The following is a 22,180-nucleotide window of genomic DNA, read 5'->3' as shown; positions in this document are numbered from 1 at the left end:
CTATTTTGTCAGTTTGCCATCTATCTCATTGACATATGCCCAAGTCTCTTTTTATTCACATGAATGTGGTTTAATCTTATTGAAGTTACAGGATTTTTTTTTTATTTGTCTCTATTTCAATATTACCTGTAAACTTAAAACTAATACAAGTCCTATACTGACTACCAACCTTAAAATACTTCTAAATCTCAATTTCAGCTAGATCTATCAAATGCGCAAAGGGGAAATAGCTCCAACTATTTTGAGTTATGATTAAAAACTTAAATCACATAAAAATCCTTAATTCACTGGTTCTGAGATACCAACACATTGGAATTAATGTTCTATGATAAGGGGAGAACAAATATTAATAGGACATGAATTCATATTTTAATTACGATTGTGAAAGTACTGAGTTTTATGCAATTTTATATTGAATTATTTCCCTTTGGTCAAAACATAAGTTTTCTTTACAACTATCTAATTTTGGTATATTTGACATTTTCCACTGTGCCAAACATTATTAATGAAGGTACCATTTAATGTTTCAGTTTATTGTGGAACAATTTTTTTGTGGTAAGAGGAAAATTTGCTATTCAAGGATACCTAATTTTGTAGTTTTATCATTTATTTCTAACATTTTTTTATTTATTTATTTCATCCAGAATTTAATTTCATTATCAAACAAATATTAAAGAATCCACAGTAGACCTATATCAGGACCATTACAATATACCAACTTAAAATGGATGGATAATCACCCATTACAATAGGGCTTATTACCTCCCCCTGTATCTGTATAGTATCCCCTTAAAGGAGGAGTAAAGAGCATACCTGACAGATCTGGATTGTCCACTGGCATTGTGTTGGTAGTCATCTGTACCTCCATGTCACTAGATGAATATGATGTCACTTCCTGTCTCATGGGATCAATTGAAGAGGTCGGCGACACTACCTCTGTCTGTGGAGGTGATGGCCCCTGAAAGTCTGACTGAGTCACAGGATGAAATTCAATACTTTCATTGTCTCCTATCAATTCAACATAATTCTCTGGAATGTAACCTTCACGACCTTCATGATTTCGACCTTTGACCCACCCATCACCTTCACCACTACTAATTATTTCTAACTGTTCATTTTCTACCATGTCAAGTTCGTCTCCATTGCTGGCCTGAAAAACAGCAAGTAGGCATATTTATTTCAATTTTCTCAAATTTCCCTTTGATCTTTGTTCGAGATAATTTTCAATATCACGCTATTCCAGTGATATCTGTTTTTCTCAGTCGAATAGAAAGAGTATATACATGTATGACGTCATAAGCCAAGGTAATTGACGTTACCTATAGCTAAGAAAACAGTGATAAACAGATTATCAAGTCTTTCAAACTCGAGGTTGTTTCTTGGCTACATCTCATCTCAGGGCTTTCACCCTTCGATGAGATTGTAGCTGAGAAACACCTGCTCGTTTGAAAAACCATTGACAATATATAAATATTGATGTAAATGAATTGAGTTTTTTTTTCCAATGCCAACTTCACTTATTTGAAGTGACTCTTCTTGACTGACAAAGTACACTTTAAATCAAAACTTCAATTTTCACCAATTAACAGCTTGCCTATTGAAAATCACATCTTTGCCTTTAGGGTTCTTTTTATGTTTTTGAGGCGACTATTTCGTTAACTGACCAAGCTAACAAAGACTTCATAATCACAAAACTTACTATCAGTCTCCTTATGATTTTAACGTACTGTGATTAAAACTCTAAAATAAGAATACCTGAAAATCATAAATAGCTCGACATCTCTTTGGCACTGGATATGGATGCTCAGAACTTCCATGTGAGAGGTAACTATCGTCATATTTTGTAGCTTCAAATGTATCATCAATAAAATCATCCTCATCATCATCATATTTAGTATAGGTTTGTTCTATTTCATTGCTCATCTGAAGAGAAAAATACTCAGATATCAATTTGTTTGGAAAAAAACCATTGTGTAATGTATTTTTGCTTCTGTACGTTTGTTTGGTTATCTTTGATTTAATTTTAATTTTTTTTTATATTTTACTTAAACAATCTTCTTATTTCTAGTTTTAATAAATGAATTCAATATTTTATTTATTTTTATTTATACTTTTGTTTCCATAAATGAATTCAACTTGATCATTTTATACTTTAATTCATTCCCCGAAGCTCATTCCATTGACTTATTTTCTGATGTTTTATTTACTTTAACCTTCTGACAAACAAGTTCTAAAGTAAAACTAAATAAAGACACCATGCATTAATCATTCCTCACAGTCTCTTGACATTTTATAGCTATTGTCTATCATACTGCTTTAATATGTCTGACCTTGAAAGAAGAAGTGTCACCCTCATTTAATGAATAAGACTTCTTAACATTTCTACACCCCACCCCCCCTAAATGTCACTAGAATTTACCTTTCCCGTACTATCACTCCTAACAGACACTTGACTAGAGCTTCTGGACATTGCATCTTCTTCTACCCGCAAACTTTCAGCCTGAGCACTTGCTAACCATTCATCTACATTTACTGTAATGTAAACAATTAAAACATACAATTTATACAGCTTGTTAGAAAGCAGGATTTTTTAAAATTTCTGACTCAATAGGTCAAAACATGTCCCTTTGAACAGTTCATATACATTGGTCTTTTTCTTTAAAAAAAACGTCTGACACATAATTTTGTGTAAAATGAACTCTATTAAATATATTCAGATCTTTTATAGATTAAGGATGGTTAACAGCTTGACATATTGCATAGACACCTGTCGAGTATTGAACAATGTATGTTGCCCTCAAGAGGTCTTTTGGTTATTTTTTATGCTGGGTTGAAGTCACAATGTTGATTATTCCACATCTCCTTTTCTTCATATTGAATTGAACTTTCCTAATCAATTGTATGCTGTGGTGCTTGATCTAATATTTTGATACATTTTTTTTACCAATATAAATTTTTCAACAAAGAATTAAATATAAGATTTATTCAAATCTCAAACTAACCTCCAGAATCTCGGAGCATATCTATTCTGGCCTCGGCCTTATCTTTGGCAGTCTACAATAGAGGAAAGGAAGAATGTTACATATAGACAAGAGGAAAGTCATCAAGTACAGAACTGAGTGTAAAAAAAATGTATAGTTTGTTCTCATGTTGTACTGTTACACCACTGCCCCAGGTAATGGGAGTGTTTGGCCATGTCGTTCTGTATGTGGCTGTCCCAAGTCAGGAGCCTGTAATTCAGTAGTTTTAGTTTGTTGCTGTATATCATATTTGTTTTTAGTTTATTGCTTTGTACACAAATCAAGTTGTTAGTTTTCTTGTTTGAATTGTTTACATCTGTCATTTCTGGGCCTTTTATATCATACTTTGCGGTAAGTGTTTTGTTCATTGTTGAAGGTCTTATGGTGACCTATAGTTGTTAACTTCTATGTCATTAGGTCTGTTTCATTGGCATCATACCACATCATCTAATTTTAAATTAAACTTTTAATAACTTGTTTAATGTTTATCAGCCTAAAGACTCAAGTCATTAATCGTGTCAGGTTGTCAATGTTATTTTTAATTCCCCCTCTATTTATAGAATTTGAAATTTATTTCACACACTTTTGATATGTTTGATTGAAAAGAGGGGATATAACAAAAGTCATTATTTGGCCCCTGAAATTACAAAATAGCTTATATAATCAAGCCTTCCAAAATAATAGTACATTTATTGACTTTTAATGAACATATAATCTGTAAATATTAGTGCAGAAAGGTCACTTGTTGGGTCACGATGACATCATAAACATGTCGAAATTGAGACAAAATAAATATGAAAACTTTAAATTCGAAAATCAAAATATTTGTGATTCAAAGATACTATCTATTGCTATATTATTGAAATCAAAATTAATAATTGTATTTAATTGTACATAACATAAGACTGCATACACCTTATTGCTATATGTCCGCTATTACTGGACATCACAGACATTCCCGTTCAGTTTTGACGTCAAAAGAGAAAATGGCTGATCCCACAAGGAAAAGTAATTGTCGTATGATGTTGATAGTTCAAGTGTGGCAGATTCCCGTATAGTGATAAGGTCTATTGGAAATAAGATTTTTGCTTTCATTGGTCATCCTAGGGTTAAGGCATGCAATATACCTATAGTCACATGACTTACAATATCTTAAGTTTTTTGCCTTATGTTTACCAAATATTATTTGTATAAGCATATAATTTAATTTTGGATGTAACATGTCTTCTGATTGGCTGAAAGTTTTTTGCTTATAGCTCATAGACGTAATTTTGTCATGTGACCGTGACGTCATCATTGATTTTTCATGATTTACTCCTTTAAAATGTTATTTAGAATTTAATTATCAAGAATGACTGTAATATATATTCTGTCTATTCAAAAAAACCTCAAAAATGTGGTGCACACTTTTAAATAATCTGCTACATGGGTTATTCAGTGTGCACCACTTTTATATGTTATTTCTTATAGGGGGTCTCATTGGGGGGGGTGGGTGGGGGGGGGGGGGGGTCTGATCCCGGTTCCCGCTTATTGTTTTGTCAAAATCCCATATCCCGCTTCTCGTTGCCATAATAGCGCATGTAATGTCCCGTGTTCCGCCCGACTTTGTTTCCCGTTTTCACGCTAAATTATTTTACTTCCACGTGTCACGCTTAGACCCCAATGAGACTAACTTCATAGGCAGAAACAAATTTTAGTCATTCCTTAAATACATGTATGTCTTTACCAAAATAGATATTAATATTTGTCATATTTTGTTTTTAGCTTGAAGGCTTGCAATTCTATAACTGTATTATATCAGAGGGTATTAAACTTATTACTCTGTACTGAAAATGTAATGATTTGTTCGTGCCAATCATCAGGTTGTCTGCATATTGACATTGTAAAATATTAGCTGCGAGTCACAATATGAAGCTTCATGTCGAGTGAGCACAATGAACGAATTCAAAAAGGCTTCATATTGTGTCGAGCAGCTGATATTTTACAATATCGACATGCAGACAACCAGATAATCGATTTATCGGGTTGTATTTGCGTATTTGCGTATTTTGCATGATAAAACAAGAGTTTTCTTTGTTTCACCATCAAACCGGAAGATGACTTTATAAGTTTGGGTCAAACTTATCAACGTCGGTTCTTACATTATGATGTCACTGATATGTCCTGGTCAAAGTTATTAAGGCTGGTTCAAAGTATTTGACATCACAAAGCTGTGATATGCAGAGTGATACAGACAGTTGGACAACCGATAAGAAAGCAATATCTATGTAGTCACAGTTTTCCTCATATTATTTATGTGGGCCATGTTTGAATTCCCAGCAAGGAATTAAAAGAAATTGTTCAGATCTAGACAGTGTTTTTATGTATGTTTTTGACTGACTTACTGGGCATTAAAAACAATTTCACTTTAAAAATTCAAAAGAACTAACTTCAGCTTTCCTGATGTGCTGTTTCATTTCTTCTATTTTCTGTTCTATCTCTTGTTGATTTGTTTCCATCCCTGTTCCAGAGTCAGATCCCTGGTAATAATAAAAAACAGTTTTAGAAAATTGACAATCGAAACATTTTCTTTATATATCAGAATCATCTGCTTTTAGGATTTAGGATGACTCCAAGGAATTCACAATTTCATGATCTAATGCATTCTGGGTAATAGTTTGAAAACGAAACACCAAACTGAGCTGTTAGGTTAACAATATCCTGAACTATGTGTATTTGACCAATAGTGTATCACTATTTTCATTTGGGTGTAGGACAAATCAAACAAGCAATACATAGTCCCCTACCGGTTAAAAATTCATTGTACTGGATCAAAATGCTAACTTGATCTATAACTTGTCATGGTGTAAACTATATAACAAATATCAAGTCAATATCTTCAAGCATGACGAAAAAAAGTGTGGAAAACTGATTACTAAAGTGAATCTTCTTAGTCCAAGGACCATAACTCTGCACAAAATCAACAGACCGGAACAAAATTAGAACTTGATCTGTAACTTGTCATGATAAAACTATATACCAATTATCAAATCATTATCTTCAAGCACGGACAGACACACAGACAGACAGACAGAGTGCAAACCTAAAGTCCCCTTAGACTTCGTCGGTAGGGGACTAATAATTTCTCAAGAAAAGAAATCTTTATCAAATACATTATCAACAAGAAAACAGACGTTTAGTTTATTATATCAAAAAACATATACCTAATAAACATCTGAGGTTTAAATCTCTTGTCATGTCTGACACTTAACTTACCAAATCCCCTGCTGCTGTGGCCTCTAGGGCTTTGAGTGTTTTTTCATAGTCCCTGATGGCTTTGGTCTCCTTTGCTATTTTTGTGGCCCATTTCCTGGCCTCTTTATCAACCTGAAGGTCTGCACCATGTTCCTTGGATATTTTATTGCACTAAAATACACGACGACAAAAATATAAACAAAATATACCATAATTTGAAAAATACCACTGAATATAGATGAATGGACGGATGGCTATTTTATGTCCAGTGGCGAATTAAATGGATATTCAGGCGAGAACATGATGACATGATATGAATATAAATCCTGCTTTGTACTAGAACGACACACTAAGCCAGATTTTTAATGTGTTAGTTCACAAGGTAACAGTCTATAGGAAGACATGTCACCCTGCCCAGACACATTATTCTCACTCCGAGCCTACCAGTTTTTGCTCTTACTCCTGAATTACGCATGCTATGCAGAGAAGCAACAAATACCAATTTTCAAGTCTTTCATTAGACCTGGTATGGGTTTGTACCTATGATCTCCCACACTCACACAAAAGGAGCCAGCTACCACAAGACCACAGAGGCAGTCACTGAAAATAGAGTAGGTGTTACTATTCTGAATATAGGGTAGGTGTTAGTATTCTGAATATTGAGTAGGTTCTACTATTCTGAATATAGAGTAGGTGCTACTATTCTAAATACAGAGTAGGTGTTACTATTCTGAATATAGAGTGGGTGTTACTATTCTGAATATAGAGTAGGTGTTACTATTCTGAATATAGAGTGGGTGTAACTATTCTGAATAAAGAGTAGGTGCTACTATTCTGAATATAGAGTGGGTGTTACTATTCTGAATATAGGATAGGCGTTACTATTCTGAATATAGAGTGGGTGCTACTATTCTGAATATAGAGTGGGTGTAACTATTCTGAATATAGAGTAGGTGCTTCTATTCTGAATAAACTTGCTGGCCACCTTTTGTTTTTGAGGTCTTCTTTTTTGGGTTATTTGAAAAATTTAGATAGATAGATAGATAGATAGATAGATAGATAGATAGATAATTCTCATAAAACCATGAAGTACATAGGTTACATATGACTATAATAATATCTATAAACATAATTTACCTTATCATTATGACATGGTTCAAACTGGTATTGCACTTTGTCTGTTAATATTTTATTACAATAAAGAAAGCACTGGTGATTAAAATTTCTGTCAATCTGAAATAGACAAGAGAAATGTTAACTTGCAGTTTAATGTAAAAATAAGATGACACATACCAAGAAACACTTAGGTGGACTCTCCTGTACTGATATTTTTTTGTGTGTTGTTATGTTCCGTTCTTTATTTTACTTATCAATATAAAGAGTGAGTTGAGATCTCATAAAAACTGAAGTCTTAAGAGATATCTTTTGCCATAATCAATATAAAAAGAGTGAGTTGAGATCTCATAAAAACTGAAGTCTTAAGAGATATCTTTTGCCATAATCAATATAAAAAGAGTGAGTTGAGATCTCATAAAAACTGAAGTCTTAAGAGATATTTTTTGCCATATCTATTGCCTGTGAGACCTAATCCAAATTTTTGTTTCTATAATTTTCTTCCCTGGCGAGACAAAACTTTTTATTGCCTTTTTATATCTTAATCACTTTAGCGGAATTTAGTGAAGACAAATCTTTTTAAGTCAGAGTAAAAACAAATTGACAAGAGACTATAATAGATGCCCTGATATTTTTCTTGTGCATCTGTGTTGTTAGGTTACTGTCTCATGGTGAAAAGTTCATATCAGCATGGCTTACCTACTAGAAAATTGAAATCTCAGGGTGTGCAGAAAAGAGAATTTCCCATAACTGTAAATTCAGAAATTATTGCAATGTTTTCATTATTACAAAAAAGTTTCGCAAAAATAAAAAGATGCACTTTAAATTTCAATAGCATCATTTGTATGCAGCGTTTCCTTGACAACCATAATGATATATGCACAAGAAAATTACGGAATTTACAGAATCCATATGCATTGATATCTATTGTATTCTCACAAAAAGAATTATCCTGATCGATTATGTATTACTTACTAAATCAGCTTCAGTGAATATATTTTCACAGGCTGATTTTTCCTGAGTACTGACATCTAATGCAGCTTTCCCATAGGTCAGAAAATAATCTTTAATCTTGTCATACATATCACCATCTAATGTCTGAAAAAGAAAAGAATAGACAAATGGTAACAATCTTTTTTCAAATCTTTATACAGCAGTTCTTATAATATAAAAAAGATGTGGTATGATTGTCAATGAGACAACTCTCCACAAGAGACCAAATGACACAGAAATTAACAGCTATAGGTCACCGTACTGCCTTCAACTATGAGCAAAGCCCATACCGCAGAGTCAGCTATAAAAGGCCCTATAAGCCTATTCTGTGTGCAGAATATCAATCTTCCCATTTTATCACTGTAAATTGTATTTGTATGTGCTAGTCTGGATAAGAATCCTATCAATAGAAAATAGTATTCAAATCTATCAAGTTTACTGTAAATTAAGAAACTAATGCATGCATTTATTATTGCAAAACCTTGATATGGCAGAAATGTGAAAAATGCCATTGCAAAAATTTTATGAAGGAAAATCACTACTGAAATCAAGAATTTGAGTTTTTTAACAGAGGCAGATTTAAGGTGGTACCCAACACCTTGACTAATATTAATTTGGCTCGTTTAATTTTCATAAAATTTTGACAAAATGTTTACTTTGACCCTTTGACAAAAATATAAAAATTTCAAAAAATTTGAACCAACCACTTTATCAGAAAAATTTCATTGGTTATATAGCAGTTTGACAAACACTAATTTTGATCATTGAGAAGCTTAATATTTCCTTAACAATACAACGTAATTAAAACGTTTAGCTGATTTTTACAGAGTTATCTCCCTGTAGTGTTAGGTACCACCTTAAAGGGATGCCGGGGCCCCCCTTTTCTGGGAAAAATTTGGTTGATTATATAGAGAATCACTGAAGCATGACCGGAGCAGGCCCCCTCTTAGGCAGTCAGTGGGCTCCCACTTATGAAAATTTCTGGATCTGCCACTGTTTTATTATTGTGAACCTGATGCTGTCACATTTTACGCATTACTAAAAACATCACAATAATTTCTGAATTAACAAATTACAGTACCTAAATTAAATAGTGTTTCTCAAAATCTTGCAATGTTCTTTGGACATTCTCTTGAAGATATTTTCATTTTTTTCAGAAAAATTCAATATTCCAAAGTGGGTCTCATTGGGGTCTAAGCATGACCCGGGATTGCGGATTTTTTGTAAATGTGACATGTGAAAATCAAATTATTGTGCCGTGAAAACCGGAAATGAAGTCTAGTGGGACACGGGAAATTACAAAAAAATGAGAATTGCTTACGTACATAGTGTAAGAAGGATATGGGAATCTGACAAAACAGTAAGCGGGATCCGGGATCAGAACCCCCAAATGAGACCCCCTCCAAATGATCCCTGCTTATTTAAACAAACTACACAAAATTTCATAAATATTTACTCACGTCTATGAGATCGGGTAAATCTGTTGAGTAATACCGATGTTGATGAGCACTGCTTGCAGCTAAACATAATAAATATTCATTTCGAGAGTTGGTAGATTTGACTTCACATCCATCTCGTCGGGTATTTAACTAAAAAAGATAATAAATTCAATCATAAAACTTCTCCACTGGTATTGTTCCACTGATTGGACATATTTTGTTTTTTATTCTGATTTTTTTTTTTAACAACAAATTTATTAACTTTACCATTTGTAATATAATGATTTTCAGATTTAGTGCTTGAGTATTTTCTTGACTTAAAATTTGTAAAACTACCTTTAAACTTATATTTATTTATCAATAATGGATGAGTATACAAATATAACATTAACACTGAGACTGCACCCCAACAAGAGAGTCACAAATAAACATTTAGAGTTCCTCATGATCTTATGTTTCAGAAAAGAATTATCAGTTCATATTCCTGAATGAACATTTAGCAATTTGAAATTATGAAAGACACAAGAGTGATTGATGTGGGTCTCATTGGGGTCTAAGCGTGACCCGGGATTGCAGATTTTTTGTAAGTGTGACACGTGATAGTCAAATTATTGTGCTGTGAAAACGGGAAATTGAAGTCTAGCGGGACACAGGAAATTACAAAAAAATTTGTAAGGGTTTTGCGGAACCCAGTGTTTTGCCTACTTTTTCTGTTAATCGCAGGCTCAACAAAAATGAGGAAGTAAATCAATAAAAATATTCCACCTGATACTATCTTTTGATTGTAAGAAGCTTCTGTCCAAGTTTAGTAAAAATCCAGGATTGTTTATGAATCTAATAAATGTTTAAAAACTTTAACTGCAGACTGAATGTTATGTTAACTGGAAGAAAACAAAATTTCCCTCTATATACTAGCTTTTGATCATAAAAAAGCTTCTGTCCAAAATAGTATAAGAAAGTTATTAAAATTTTAAAAACTTTAACCACAGAGTGAATGTGTTGTTTCCTGGCAGAAAATCTAAGTCCATTTAAAAGTAAAATAAGGAAAAAATGGATTTATTTTTTTACAAAATTTACTTCTGGATACTATCTTATGATCATAAACAAGCTTCTGTCCAAGTTTCGTAGAAATCAAGGATAGTTTAAGAAAGTTATTAAAATTCTAAAAACTTTTAACCACAGAGTGAATGTAATATTTCCCGGCAGAAAAACTTAAGTCCATTTATAAGTAAAATACGGAAAAAATGGAATTTTATTTTTACAAAATTTACTTCTGTATACTATCTTATGATCATAAACATTGCTTCTGTCCATGTTTGGTAGAAATCCAGGATAGTTTAAGAAAGTTATATTTGTGGACGCCACCGACGACAACGACGCCGACAGAATGTAGAATTGCTATGTCTCGCATTTTCATCAAACGTCGAAGGCTCGACAAAAATGAGAATTGCTTACATACATAGTGTAAGCGGGATACAGGAATCTGACAAAACAGTAAGCAGAATCCGGGATGAGAACCCCCCAATGAGACCCCCATTAATCAATTGATAATTGCTAAATGTTCATTCAGGAATATAAACTGATAATTTTTTTCTGAAACATAATATATGAGGTTGATTGTTAGTTGCTTAATGTCCAGTTGCAAATATTTCATACATATTGAGGGCATTATATAGTTTATTTTACCTTGGCACAATTTTTCTGTAAACTTGCAAGGGAAGTGAAAATTCCTGTAGATTTTCTTGATAGTCTGAAAATAAAATTATAATACTGTAAAAACACTTTTTTTCTATTCTTGTTTTTATAATTTAAGTAATATCAATTAAAGAAATCATTTTATACTCTCTAATCTAAAATCTTGGAAGCATACAAAAGCATGTATTAAACTCTCAAAAGTCATACGAAAAAAAAAAAAAGGATATTCAAATTAAACTCATAGTTGAAAAACAAACTGACAATGCCATGCATGGCAATATAAAAAGTCTTTCTTTTCTGCACATCATAACTTTGACCTTACTTTAACCATGTAAACCCAGTACTGGTGAGAATTTCAACAAAAAATCTAATCCTCTAAGTGATAAATATAAATAAAAAATAATAACTTTGAAAAATAATAATAACTTAAAATGGCTGCAAATAACTTAGTTATTTCCAAAATTGTGTGATTTTGTACTCTCAGAATGTTCTATGATGTTAGCTTCAGCAGCTATGTGTCTTGCATCATGAGTTTGGGTTTCAGTAAATGTTTGACTAACAAGTCGTTAGCCTCAGCAGCTATTTGTCTTGCATCATGAGTTTGGGTTTGGTAAATGTTTGACTATCCAGTCGTTAGCCTAAGCACATTTTTGTCTTGCACCATGAGCCAGTGTTTGATCAATGTAAGCTTAACACTCATAAGCAGCACTATGAGTTTGGTTTTACTGAACTAGTACACATTTTTGTTTAGGGGCCAGCTGAAGCCCGCCTCTGGGTGCGGGATTTTCTCACTGTGTTGAAGACCCATTGGTGGCCTTAGGCTGTTTTCTGCTCTTTGGTCGGATTGTTGTCTCTTTGACACATTCCCCATTTCCATTCTCAATTTTATTAGACAATGTCTGTCTTACCTGTCGTTAGCCTCAGCAGCTTTCTGTCTTGCATCGTGAGTCAGGGTTTGGTCTATATTATAGGTTTTCTGTGATTTGACCATCTCATTTACAGTCTGACTTACTTCTTGTTGATAAGTGGTCAATTGTGGTACCATCTACAAACATACAGGCATGAGAAAGATTACCGGTATAATAATTACAATTTAAGGTGGTACCAAACACCTTGACTAAAATTAATTTGGCTCGTTTAATTTTTATAAAATTTAATTTTGACAAAATATTTTCTTTGACCCTTTGACAAAAATAGAAAAATTTCAAAAAACTTGAACCACACACTTTATTGGAAAAATTTCATTGGATATATAGGAGTTTGACAAACACTAATTTTGATCATTGAGAAGCTTAATATTTCCTTAACAATAGAATGTGATTAGAACGTTCAGCTGATTTTTACAGAGTTATCTCCCTGTAGTGTTAAGTACCACCTTAATCAAATTAAACAAATATATAATGTTATAGGTATAATAGTATTTGAAATACAAAGTACCATAGATTCATTTATTTTTGTGGATACATGTACCAATATTTGTGGATTGTGGAAATGATGTTTTTTCGTTGATATTTGATGTCATGGTTTTGCTAATGTCTTCATACATTCCTATCAAATATTTTTTCTTAACTTTTGAAGTATGCATGCTTGAGGAGTTTTAAAGACATTTAGCTAGAGAGTTTCGAAACAAAAAGGCGAAATGTCTATAAAACTTCAGAAATATAAGAAGAATGTGTCTGAGGATAAGAATGCCCCCTCTCAAGCTTACTTTTCAAACAAAAATGGGACGAACGGAAGGATGGACGATCAAGTACTGGGTAACACCTAATATTCCAAAGGATTGTATGCAGATTTCAGCAAAACCATGAAAATCAAATATTAAAAAATAATTGATGTATATTGATAAACATTGAGCTACAACACATTTGTTGGGGAGACATAATTTCATAATTGCTTTATGTTGGTGAATATTTTAAAATTATTTATCAGTCATTTTTCAAAAACAAAAAATTCTCAAAACAGAATACAATATGCTTCAAAAATAAACTTTCCATTTAAAATCAATAAATAGATAAATAGCTATAAATAAGCATAAAATCAACAAAAATACATTTCAACTATTTATTTTTCTCTATTTTTCCTTCTTTTGTTATTTACTTTTTAACAGATAAAAATTTTACTCCAGTTTAATACTTCCCTTTCCTTAATTAAATATATAAAAAGAAACTAATGTTTTACCTAAGTTTAATACCATAAGAAGCTTATCTAACATAAGCTCTTCCTTATTTCCTTACTTTTTTCACTTTTAAGCTGTAGTTATTTTTTAAATGTTTTATCACCACCTCTAATAAATCATATAAAATAAAAATACCACTTAGTAAATCTTTGTGTAGGAAGATCTTTTCTGGATTAACTTTTATCAAGGATGCACAATCCCAACCATTTTAAAGACAAGGAGGAATAAATATCCAAATTTGTGAGGCGCTCTATGATCAAAAGAGACCTTAAAAGAATAGCCAAATGTATCTTAAGTAAGGGTGAAGGTACCATTAAAACGTTTAAACTCGCTGCAATTGTTTGCACCTGTCCTAAGTCAGGAATCTGATGTTTAGTAGTTGTCGTTTGTTGATGTGGTTCATAAGTGTTTCTTGTTTCTCGTTTTTTATTATAAAGATTAGACCGTTGGTTTTCCCGTTTGAATGGTTTTATACTAGTAATTTTTGGGGCCCTTTATAGCTTGCTGTTCAGTGTGAGCCAAGGCTCCGTGTTGAAGACCGTACTTTGACCTATAATGGTTTACTTTTATAAATTTTGACTTGGATGGAGAGTTGTCTCATTGGCACTCATACCACATCTTCTTATATCTATTAACTTGCCAAAGGGAGTTTGAATCATAATGTTTGTTTGAGGGAGCTGGAATCTTAAGATGAAAATCATGGTATCCTAGTTTTTATTATTATCCATACAGATCCACATAAAATTTATTAACCCTATCTTCAAATTATTTTTTCTTTTCTTCTTATAATTTTAATGTATCATTTCTTGGCTGATAGTCTTTTTTTGTATTGCTGGGTTGCTGCCTTGTTGACACAATCCCAAGTTCTCAACAGACCAGCCTTTGAAAGTGAGCTGGTAGGACTGCCTTTGACTGTAGGCAAGTCTAGGTGAGGCAGCCTGTAGGCAAGCTAGCCTTGGTTAGTCAGCCCTGTAGACAATCGTAAGTTAGTTTGTGTTGACATGAATTATCACTGATCTGGTCATATTTTCCAATTAACTGTTGACAAAACTTTCAATTGTCTGATATATTAACTTGAAGGATTTCTACCTCAGGAATAGATTACCTTAGCTGTATTTGGCAAAACCTTTCAGAAGTTTTGGTCATCAATACTCTTCAATTTCAGACTGATTTTGGCCTTTTTTAACTTTTTGATTCAAGCCTCACTGATGAGTCTTTTGTAGATAAAACGTGGTATCTTTAATTTGATGAGTTTATCTAGTGTGTAGGTATGCCTTGGTGGGACAGCTTAAGTTTTGTTCTTTACCTTTTTATAACACTGTATTTTTGCAGATTTAATAGGTTTCAAAGGCTCAGCTATTTTCTCCATGTATATTTCTGCTGCCTGAAGCCGAGCCTTGGCGAGTCTTTCTGTCTCTTCCAGGATTGTCCGCCATACTCCCAAAGCTGTTCTGAAAGACATGATGGAAAAATTAAACCTACTATCTTTGTTTTAAATTACTTTCTTCTTTCTATGTAATTCTGAATCAGTGTTGAATCAGATCACATTGTCACAATTTTCAAACAACCTAAGTTGGAAACAAATTTTGGTTGAAAAGCAAACTAAAATATATCAATTTGCATTTCTCTCAGAACAGTCAAAATTCCAGATTTAACTATTTTTCTGTCAACACAGAGTACCAGCAATTAGGTGTGCTGTGATTAATATTTATGACAAAAACTGCCCTCTTCGCTATTTTTTCTACTATTTTTGGCTCTCGTTACATTAATTTCACTTTTAGTGGATGTTTGTTTACGTAATTCTCTGATTATTTTTTCTAAAACACAATACATAAACTATGTCATACATTTAATTTGAACCTAAAGCAACAGATGAAACCTACTTCACTGTGCATGTCTGAAAATTAAACTCTTAACACCTAGAATGTGAAAATAATAGTTATTTGAAAATATTCCTGAATTATGTAATTCAAAAGATACAAACTATAAAAATATTTTTTTGCCTAAACTTATGCATCCTGTTGCTCCATTTATTAAAAACAGAAAGACTATTGTAAAGAAGACTGTACAGTATGGGTTTTTCTCATCGTTGAAGGCTGTATGGTTTCCTATAAATGCTAAGTACATCCACTTCATTTGAATTCTAGTGGATAGTTATCTCATTGGCATTCATACCACATCTCCATATTTTCATATTGTTATATAACTGTATACTGTAGACCACAAATTTTGTAATTAACAAAATACCGGTACATTATGTAATCTACCCTTCAGGGTATTCTAAAATGGATTCAAATAAAGCTATAATCATCGATCCAATACAATTAATATACAAGTACAAAAACTAAATAAATAAAATTAACAAATAAAAACTATTAAAACAGCTATTATTGACTAAATGCATCTAGAACACTCATGTTTTTTAACTACATCCTCATAAAATAACAAATAAGGGTGACAAACAAACCTAAATGTGTGCTTGTGTTAAAATTACCTTTTTTATCAAATGACTTTGAACTTAATGTGTACACATTTAGTAAATAGGATATTAAACATGTCAAATTTAACACAAGAATAAATTCTGTTAAAATAAAGTGAAAATATTAATGACACCAAAAATTAAAAGAAAGTAATAAAATAACTTTCTACAAAAAAAAACAATATTAGTAAATTATAAAAAAATGTTAACATGTGAATAAAAAATCAAATCAACATTTTCATTTCAGATTCATTTTCTTACCTTCCAGTTGAAGACCTTCAAATAGGAAATAAAATAAATAAATTGAAAATTGAAAATTGAAAATTAAAAAGATGCTACATGGGTTTGTATGATTATCAATATATATCCTGCCTTAATAATACCACTTGATTTTTTTAAATTTTAAACACAGATATCTATTTCTGGTTTATCTTTGTTGTCAAATTGGTGTCTCATTGCTCTTTTCTTAACTTCTTTGTTCATGTAAATACCACTGGAAAAAAAGTCATTTTTGGTTTTATATCTCTATTTTCAAATTGCTGTCTCTCTAATCTTTTCTTTACTATAATTTGTTCATGTAAAAACCTCAGTACATCCCAGAAAGTCTATATAATTTCATAAACTGAATTACCAAGACAAAGAAGATGTTACTCAAAAACACACACATGAAGTCGGGGACACGGAGTGCACCAGAAAAAAAACCTGTATAACATGTATATTATATATGTTACTCTACTTAAAGATCAAAAGGCCAAATCAAGGAACAAATTAGACTGCATGTTACATGTCAGAATTATTAGTAAAAGACCATTTATATTTTATCATTTTCACACCTCCCTGACAACTAATTACAGATCTATTGCATGTTATTATGACATAAGCTTATGTCAGCCTAAAGTGTAACACCTGTATACACCTGGTTAACATTACAGGTAACAACTTATATCAAGGACATCGGTGTTCTTATAATGTACCATATGTCATAATAGTCAAAATTATCTTACTAACAAGATATATATGGTATAAAAGTCTATAAATGGAAAATCAATGATTATCGTATGCAAAAAAGGGGAGTAGGATAGAACTTTCAAAATTGGAAAATTTCATTGCATATTTCATGATTTGTAAAACTTCGTTTTGAAAACCTAATAAAGCTAATGCACACAAAAATATTTTATCACATTCATTAGGCTTAAATTGAGTATTTTAACTGATATGAAACATAACTATTTAGCACAGAGAAGTGTTAGATAGCACACAATGCTTTGCAGTATTTAACCCTTTAGCCCCCAATCCCGCCTGTAGGCGTGATGGCGACAACCATTCTTTGATGGCCCTTATGACCCTCCATACCTTTTTTGAACTGCCCCAGCTGAACTGTCATGATAGCAGGGACTCCAACCAAGCAGTTCATGGTCCATAAACTCTTCTCAGATGTCTGTTCATGAAAATATGGCACTTTGAAAGCCGTTTAAGAGTTCAAAATCGGAAAAACGTGAAAAGTAGCCAAAATCAGGTGGGGGTGGGCATCTTTTGATGGCCACTACGTAACTGGTAGTGACTGTAGGTATAAACTATTATCATAAATGCATGCATAGGTGGTAAAGGAACACAACGAGGTATAATATGGCCAATAGGAATCTAGTCTGTAAAATCTAGGTCACCGTTTTGTCAAAAATCCGTAAAAACGGACATTTAGGCACACCTGACTTGACAATAATAATTCCCCAGCAAGACACTTAAGTCCAATATACTCCCAGTTAGCATGAATGGACTGCTGTAACTATAGGGTAATACTTGAATGACAAAGAAAAACAGTCTGGTCAATGTTCACCTCTCAAGGTCGTTTAAAAATCGGAAAATAGACGGAAAATTTACATTTTTCAGTGGGGGTGGGTTCAAACCCACGAGAAAATATTCCACCTCCCACCCCACCCCCCACCCATGCCATCCGCCCCCAAATCTCAATACATAGTTTAACAGATGAGCATCAGTTACAGCATCAAGAGTCTGCTAATTTGCATATAATTTGCATATGATTGCAAATTTTCGAAAATGCCTGATTTTCCAGAAATCTCTTGGGGGCGAATGAGTTAAACTAAAAATATTTTTTTCCCGATTTTCAACCTCTAAAGAGTGTTTTGGTCAGTTTTACACCCCAAAACGACCCTCAAACCCAACAGAAGTCAAATTTAAAAATTTTGATCAAATCGTTTAACCCTTTAGCCCCCAATCCCGCCTGTAGGCGTGATGGCGACAACCATTCTTTGATGGCCCTTATGACCCTCCATACCTTTTTTGAACTGCCCCAGCTGAACTGTCATGATAGCAGGGACTCCAACCAAGCAGTTCATGGTCCATAAACTCTTCTCAGATGTCTGTTCATGAAAATATGGCACTTTGAAAGCCGTTTAAGAGTTCAAAATCGGAAAAACGTGAAAAGTAGCCAAAATCAGGTGGGGGTGGGCATCTTTTGATGGCCACTACGTAACTGGTAGTGACTGTAGGTATAAACTATTATCATAAATGCATGCATAGGTGGTAAAGGAACACAACGAGGTATAATATGGCCAATAGGAATCTAGTCTGTAAAATCTAGGTCACCGTTTTGTCAAAAATCCGAAAAAACGGACATTTAGGCACACCTGACTTGACAATAATAATTCCCCAGCAAGACACTTAAGTCCAATATACTCCCAGTTAGCATGAATGGACTGCTGTAACTATAGGGTAATACTTGAATGACAAAGAAAAACAGTCTGGTCAATGTTCACCTCTCAAGGTCGTTTAAAAATCGGAAAATAGACGGAAAATTTACATTTTTCAGTGGGGGTGGGTTCAAACCCACGAGAAAATATTCCACCTCCCACCCCACCCCCCACCCATGCCATCCGCCCCCAAATCTCAATACATAGTTTAACAGATGAGCATCAGTTACAGCATCAAGAGTCTGCTAATTTGCATATAATTTGCATATGATTGCAAATTTTCGAAAATGCCTGATTTTCCAGAAATCTCTTGGGGGCGAATGAGTTAAACTAAAAATATTTTTTTCCCGATTTTCAACCTCTAAAGAGTGTTTTGGTCAGTTTTACACCCCAAAACGACCCTCAAACCCAACAGAAGTCAAATTTAAAAATTTTGATCAAATCGTTTAACCCTTTAGCCCCCAATCCCGCCTGTAGGCGTGATGGCGACAACCATTCTTTGATGGCCCTTATGACCCTCCATACCTTTTTTGAACTGCCCCAGCTGAACTGTCATGATAGCAGGGACTCCAACCAAGCAGTTCATGGTCCATAAACTCTTCTCAGATGTCTGTTCATGAAAATATGGCACTTTGAAAGCCGTTTAAGAGTTCAAAATCGGAAAAACGTGAAAAGTAGCCAAAATCAGGTGGGGGTGGGCATCTTTTGATGGCCACTACGTAACTGGTAGTGACTGTAGGTATAAACTATTATCATAAATGCATGCATAGGTGGTAAAGGAACACAACGAGGTATAATATGGCCAATAGGAATCTAGTCTGTAAAATCTAGGTCACCGTTTTGTCAAAAATCCGTAAAAACGGACATTTAGGCACACCTGACTTGACAATAATAATTCCCCAGCAAGACACTTAAGTCCAATATACTCCCAGTTAGCATGAATGGACTGCTGTAACTATAGGGTAATACTTGAATGACAAAGAAAAACAGTCTGGTCAATGTTCACCTCTCAAGGTCGTTTAAAAATCGGAAAATAGACGGAAAATTTACATTTTTCAGTGGGGGTGGGTTCAAACCCACGAGAAAATATTCCACCTCCCACCCCACCCCCCACCCATGCCATCCGCCCCCAAATCTCAATACATAGTTTAACAGATGAGCATCAGTTACAGCATCAAGAGTCTGCTAATTTGCATATAATTTGCATATGATTGCAAATTTTCGAAAATGCCTGATTTTCCAGAAATCTCTTGGGGGCGAATGAGTTAAACTAAAAATATTTTTTTCCCGATTTTCAACCTCTAAAGAGTGTTTTGGTCAGTTTTACACCCCAAAACGACCCTCAAACCCAACAGAAGTCAAATTTAAAAATTTTGATCAAATCGTTTAACCCTTTAGCCCCCAATCCCGCCTGTAGGCGTGATGGCGACAACCATTCTTTGATGGCCCTTATGACCCTCCATACCTTTTTTGAACTGCCCCAGCTGAACTGTCATGATAGCAGGGACTCCAACCAAGCAGTTCATGGTCCATAAACTCTTCTCAGATGTCTGTTCATGAAAATATGGCACTTTGAAAGCCGTTTAAGAGTTCAAAATCGGAAAAACGTGAAAAGTAGCCAAAATCAGGTGGGGGTGGGCATCTTTTGATGGCCACTACGTAACTGGTAGTGACTGTAGGTATAAACTATTATCATAAATGCATGCATAGGTGGTAAAGGAACACAACGAGGTATAATATGGCCAATAGGAATCTAGTCTGTAAAATCTAGGTCACCGTTTTGTCAAAAATCCGTAAAAACGGACATTTAGGCACACCTGACTTGACAATAATAATTCCCCAGCAAGACACTTAAGTCCAATATACTCCCAGTTAGCATGAATGGACTGCTGTAACTATAGGGTAATACTTGAATGACAAAGAAAAACAGTCTGGTCAATGTTCACCTCTCAAGGTCGTTTAAAAATCGGAAAATAGACGGAAAATTTACATTTTTCAGTGGGGGTGGGTTCAAACCCACGAGAAAATATTCCACCTCCCACCCCACCCCCCACCCATGCCATCCGCCCCCAAATCTCAATACATAGTTTAACAGATGAGCATCAGTTACAGCATCAAGAGTCTGCTAATTTGCATATAATTTGCATATGATTGCAAATTTTCGAAAATGCCTGATTTTCCAGAAATCTCTTGGGGGCGAATGAGTTAAACTAAAAATATTTTTTTCCCGATTTTCAACCTCTAAAGAGTGTTTTGGTCAGTTTTACACCCCAAAACGACCCTCAAACCCAACAGAAGTCAAATTTAAAAATTTTGATCAAATCGTTTAACCCTTTAGCCCCCAATCCCGCCTGTAGGCGTGATGGCGACAACCATTCTTTGATGGCCCTTATGACCCTCCATACCTTTTTTGAACTGCCCCAGCTGAACTGTCATGATAGCAGGGACTCCAACCAAGCAGTTCATGGTCCATAAACTCTTCTCAGATGTCTGTTCATGAAAATATGGCACTTTGAAAGCCGTTTAAGAGTTCAAAATCGGAAAAACGTGAAAAGTAGCCAAAATCAGGTGGGGGTGGGCATCTTTTGATGGCCACTACGTAACTGGTAGTGACTGTAGGTATAAACTATTATCATAAATGCATGCATAGGTGGTAAAGGAACACAACGAGGTATAATATGGCCAATAGGAATCTAGTCTGTAAAATCTAGGTCACCGTTTTGTCAAAAATCCGAAAAAACGGACATTTAGGCACACCTGACTTGACAATAATAATTCCCCAGCAAGACACTTAAGTCCAATATACTCCCAGTTAGCATGAATGGACTGCTGTAACTATAGGGTAATACTTGAATGACAAAGAAAAACAGTCTGGTCAATGTTCACCTCTCAAGGTCGTTTAAAAATCGGAAAATAGACGGAAAATTTACATTTTTCAGTGGGGGTGGGTTCAAACCCACGAGAAAATATTCCACCTCCCACCCCACCCCCCACCCATGCCATCCGCCCCCAAATCTCAATACATAGTTTAACAGATGAGCATCAGTTACAGCATCAAGAGTCTGCTAATTTGCATATAATTTGCATATGATTGCAAATTTTCGAAAATGCCTGATTTTCCAGAAATCTCTTGGGGGCGAATGAGTTAAACTAAAAATATTTTTTTCCCGATTTTCAACCTCTAAAGAGTGTTTTGGTCAGTTTTACACCCCAAAACGACCCTCAAACCCAACAGAAGTCAAATTTAAAAATTTTGATCAAATCGTTTAACCCTTTAGCCCCCAATCCCGCCTGTAGGCGTGATGGCGACAACCATTCTTTGA

The 22,180-nt window shown here is 34.0% G+C and overlaps 1 protein-coding gene across 4 annotated transcripts in view; it reads right to left on the bottom strand.

Annotated features, from left to right (window-relative positions):
• The window catches only part of LOC127732859 (protein nervous wreck-like), a 73,480-nt gene that overhangs the window by 20,392 nt on the left and 30,908 nt on the right, over positions 1-22,180 (bottom strand). For all 4 annotated transcript variants that reach the window (XR_007996458.1, XM_052242044.1, XM_052242046.1 and 1 more), the window contains exons 5-16: positions 14,977-15,121; positions 12,403-12,539; positions 11,486-11,549; positions 9,821-9,949; positions 8,343-8,465; positions 7,392-7,487; positions 6,276-6,425; positions 5,450-5,539; positions 3,003-3,054; positions 2,420-2,532; positions 1,756-1,923; positions 814-1,150 (exon numbers count right to left, since the gene is read on the bottom strand). Coding sequence is in view for 3 of the 4 variants with exons in the window: in XM_052242044.1 (XP_052098004.1) it covers positions 814-1,150; positions 1,756-1,923; positions 2,420-2,532; positions 3,003-3,054; positions 5,450-5,539; positions 6,276-6,425; positions 7,392-7,487; positions 8,343-8,465; positions 9,821-9,949; positions 11,486-11,549; positions 12,403-12,539; positions 14,977-15,121 (1,604 nt within the window). In the remaining variant the exon portion in view is untranslated. The remainder of the gene's footprint in view (positions 1-813; positions 1,151-1,755; positions 1,924-2,419; positions 2,533-3,002; positions 3,055-5,449; positions 5,540-6,275; positions 6,426-7,391; positions 7,488-8,342; positions 8,466-9,820; positions 9,950-11,485; positions 11,550-12,402; positions 12,540-14,976; positions 15,122-22,180) is intronic.

The sequence above is a fragment of the Mytilus californianus genome, unplaced genomic scaffold (assembly GCF_021869535.1).
Source record: "Mytilus californianus isolate M0D057914Y unplaced genomic scaffold, xbMytCali1.0.p SCAF_29, whole genome shotgun sequence".
Lineage (NCBI taxonomy): Eukaryota > Metazoa > Mollusca > Bivalvia > Mytilida > Mytilidae > Mytilus > Mytilus californianus.
This window is presented reverse-complemented; position numbering and strand designations above follow the sequence as displayed.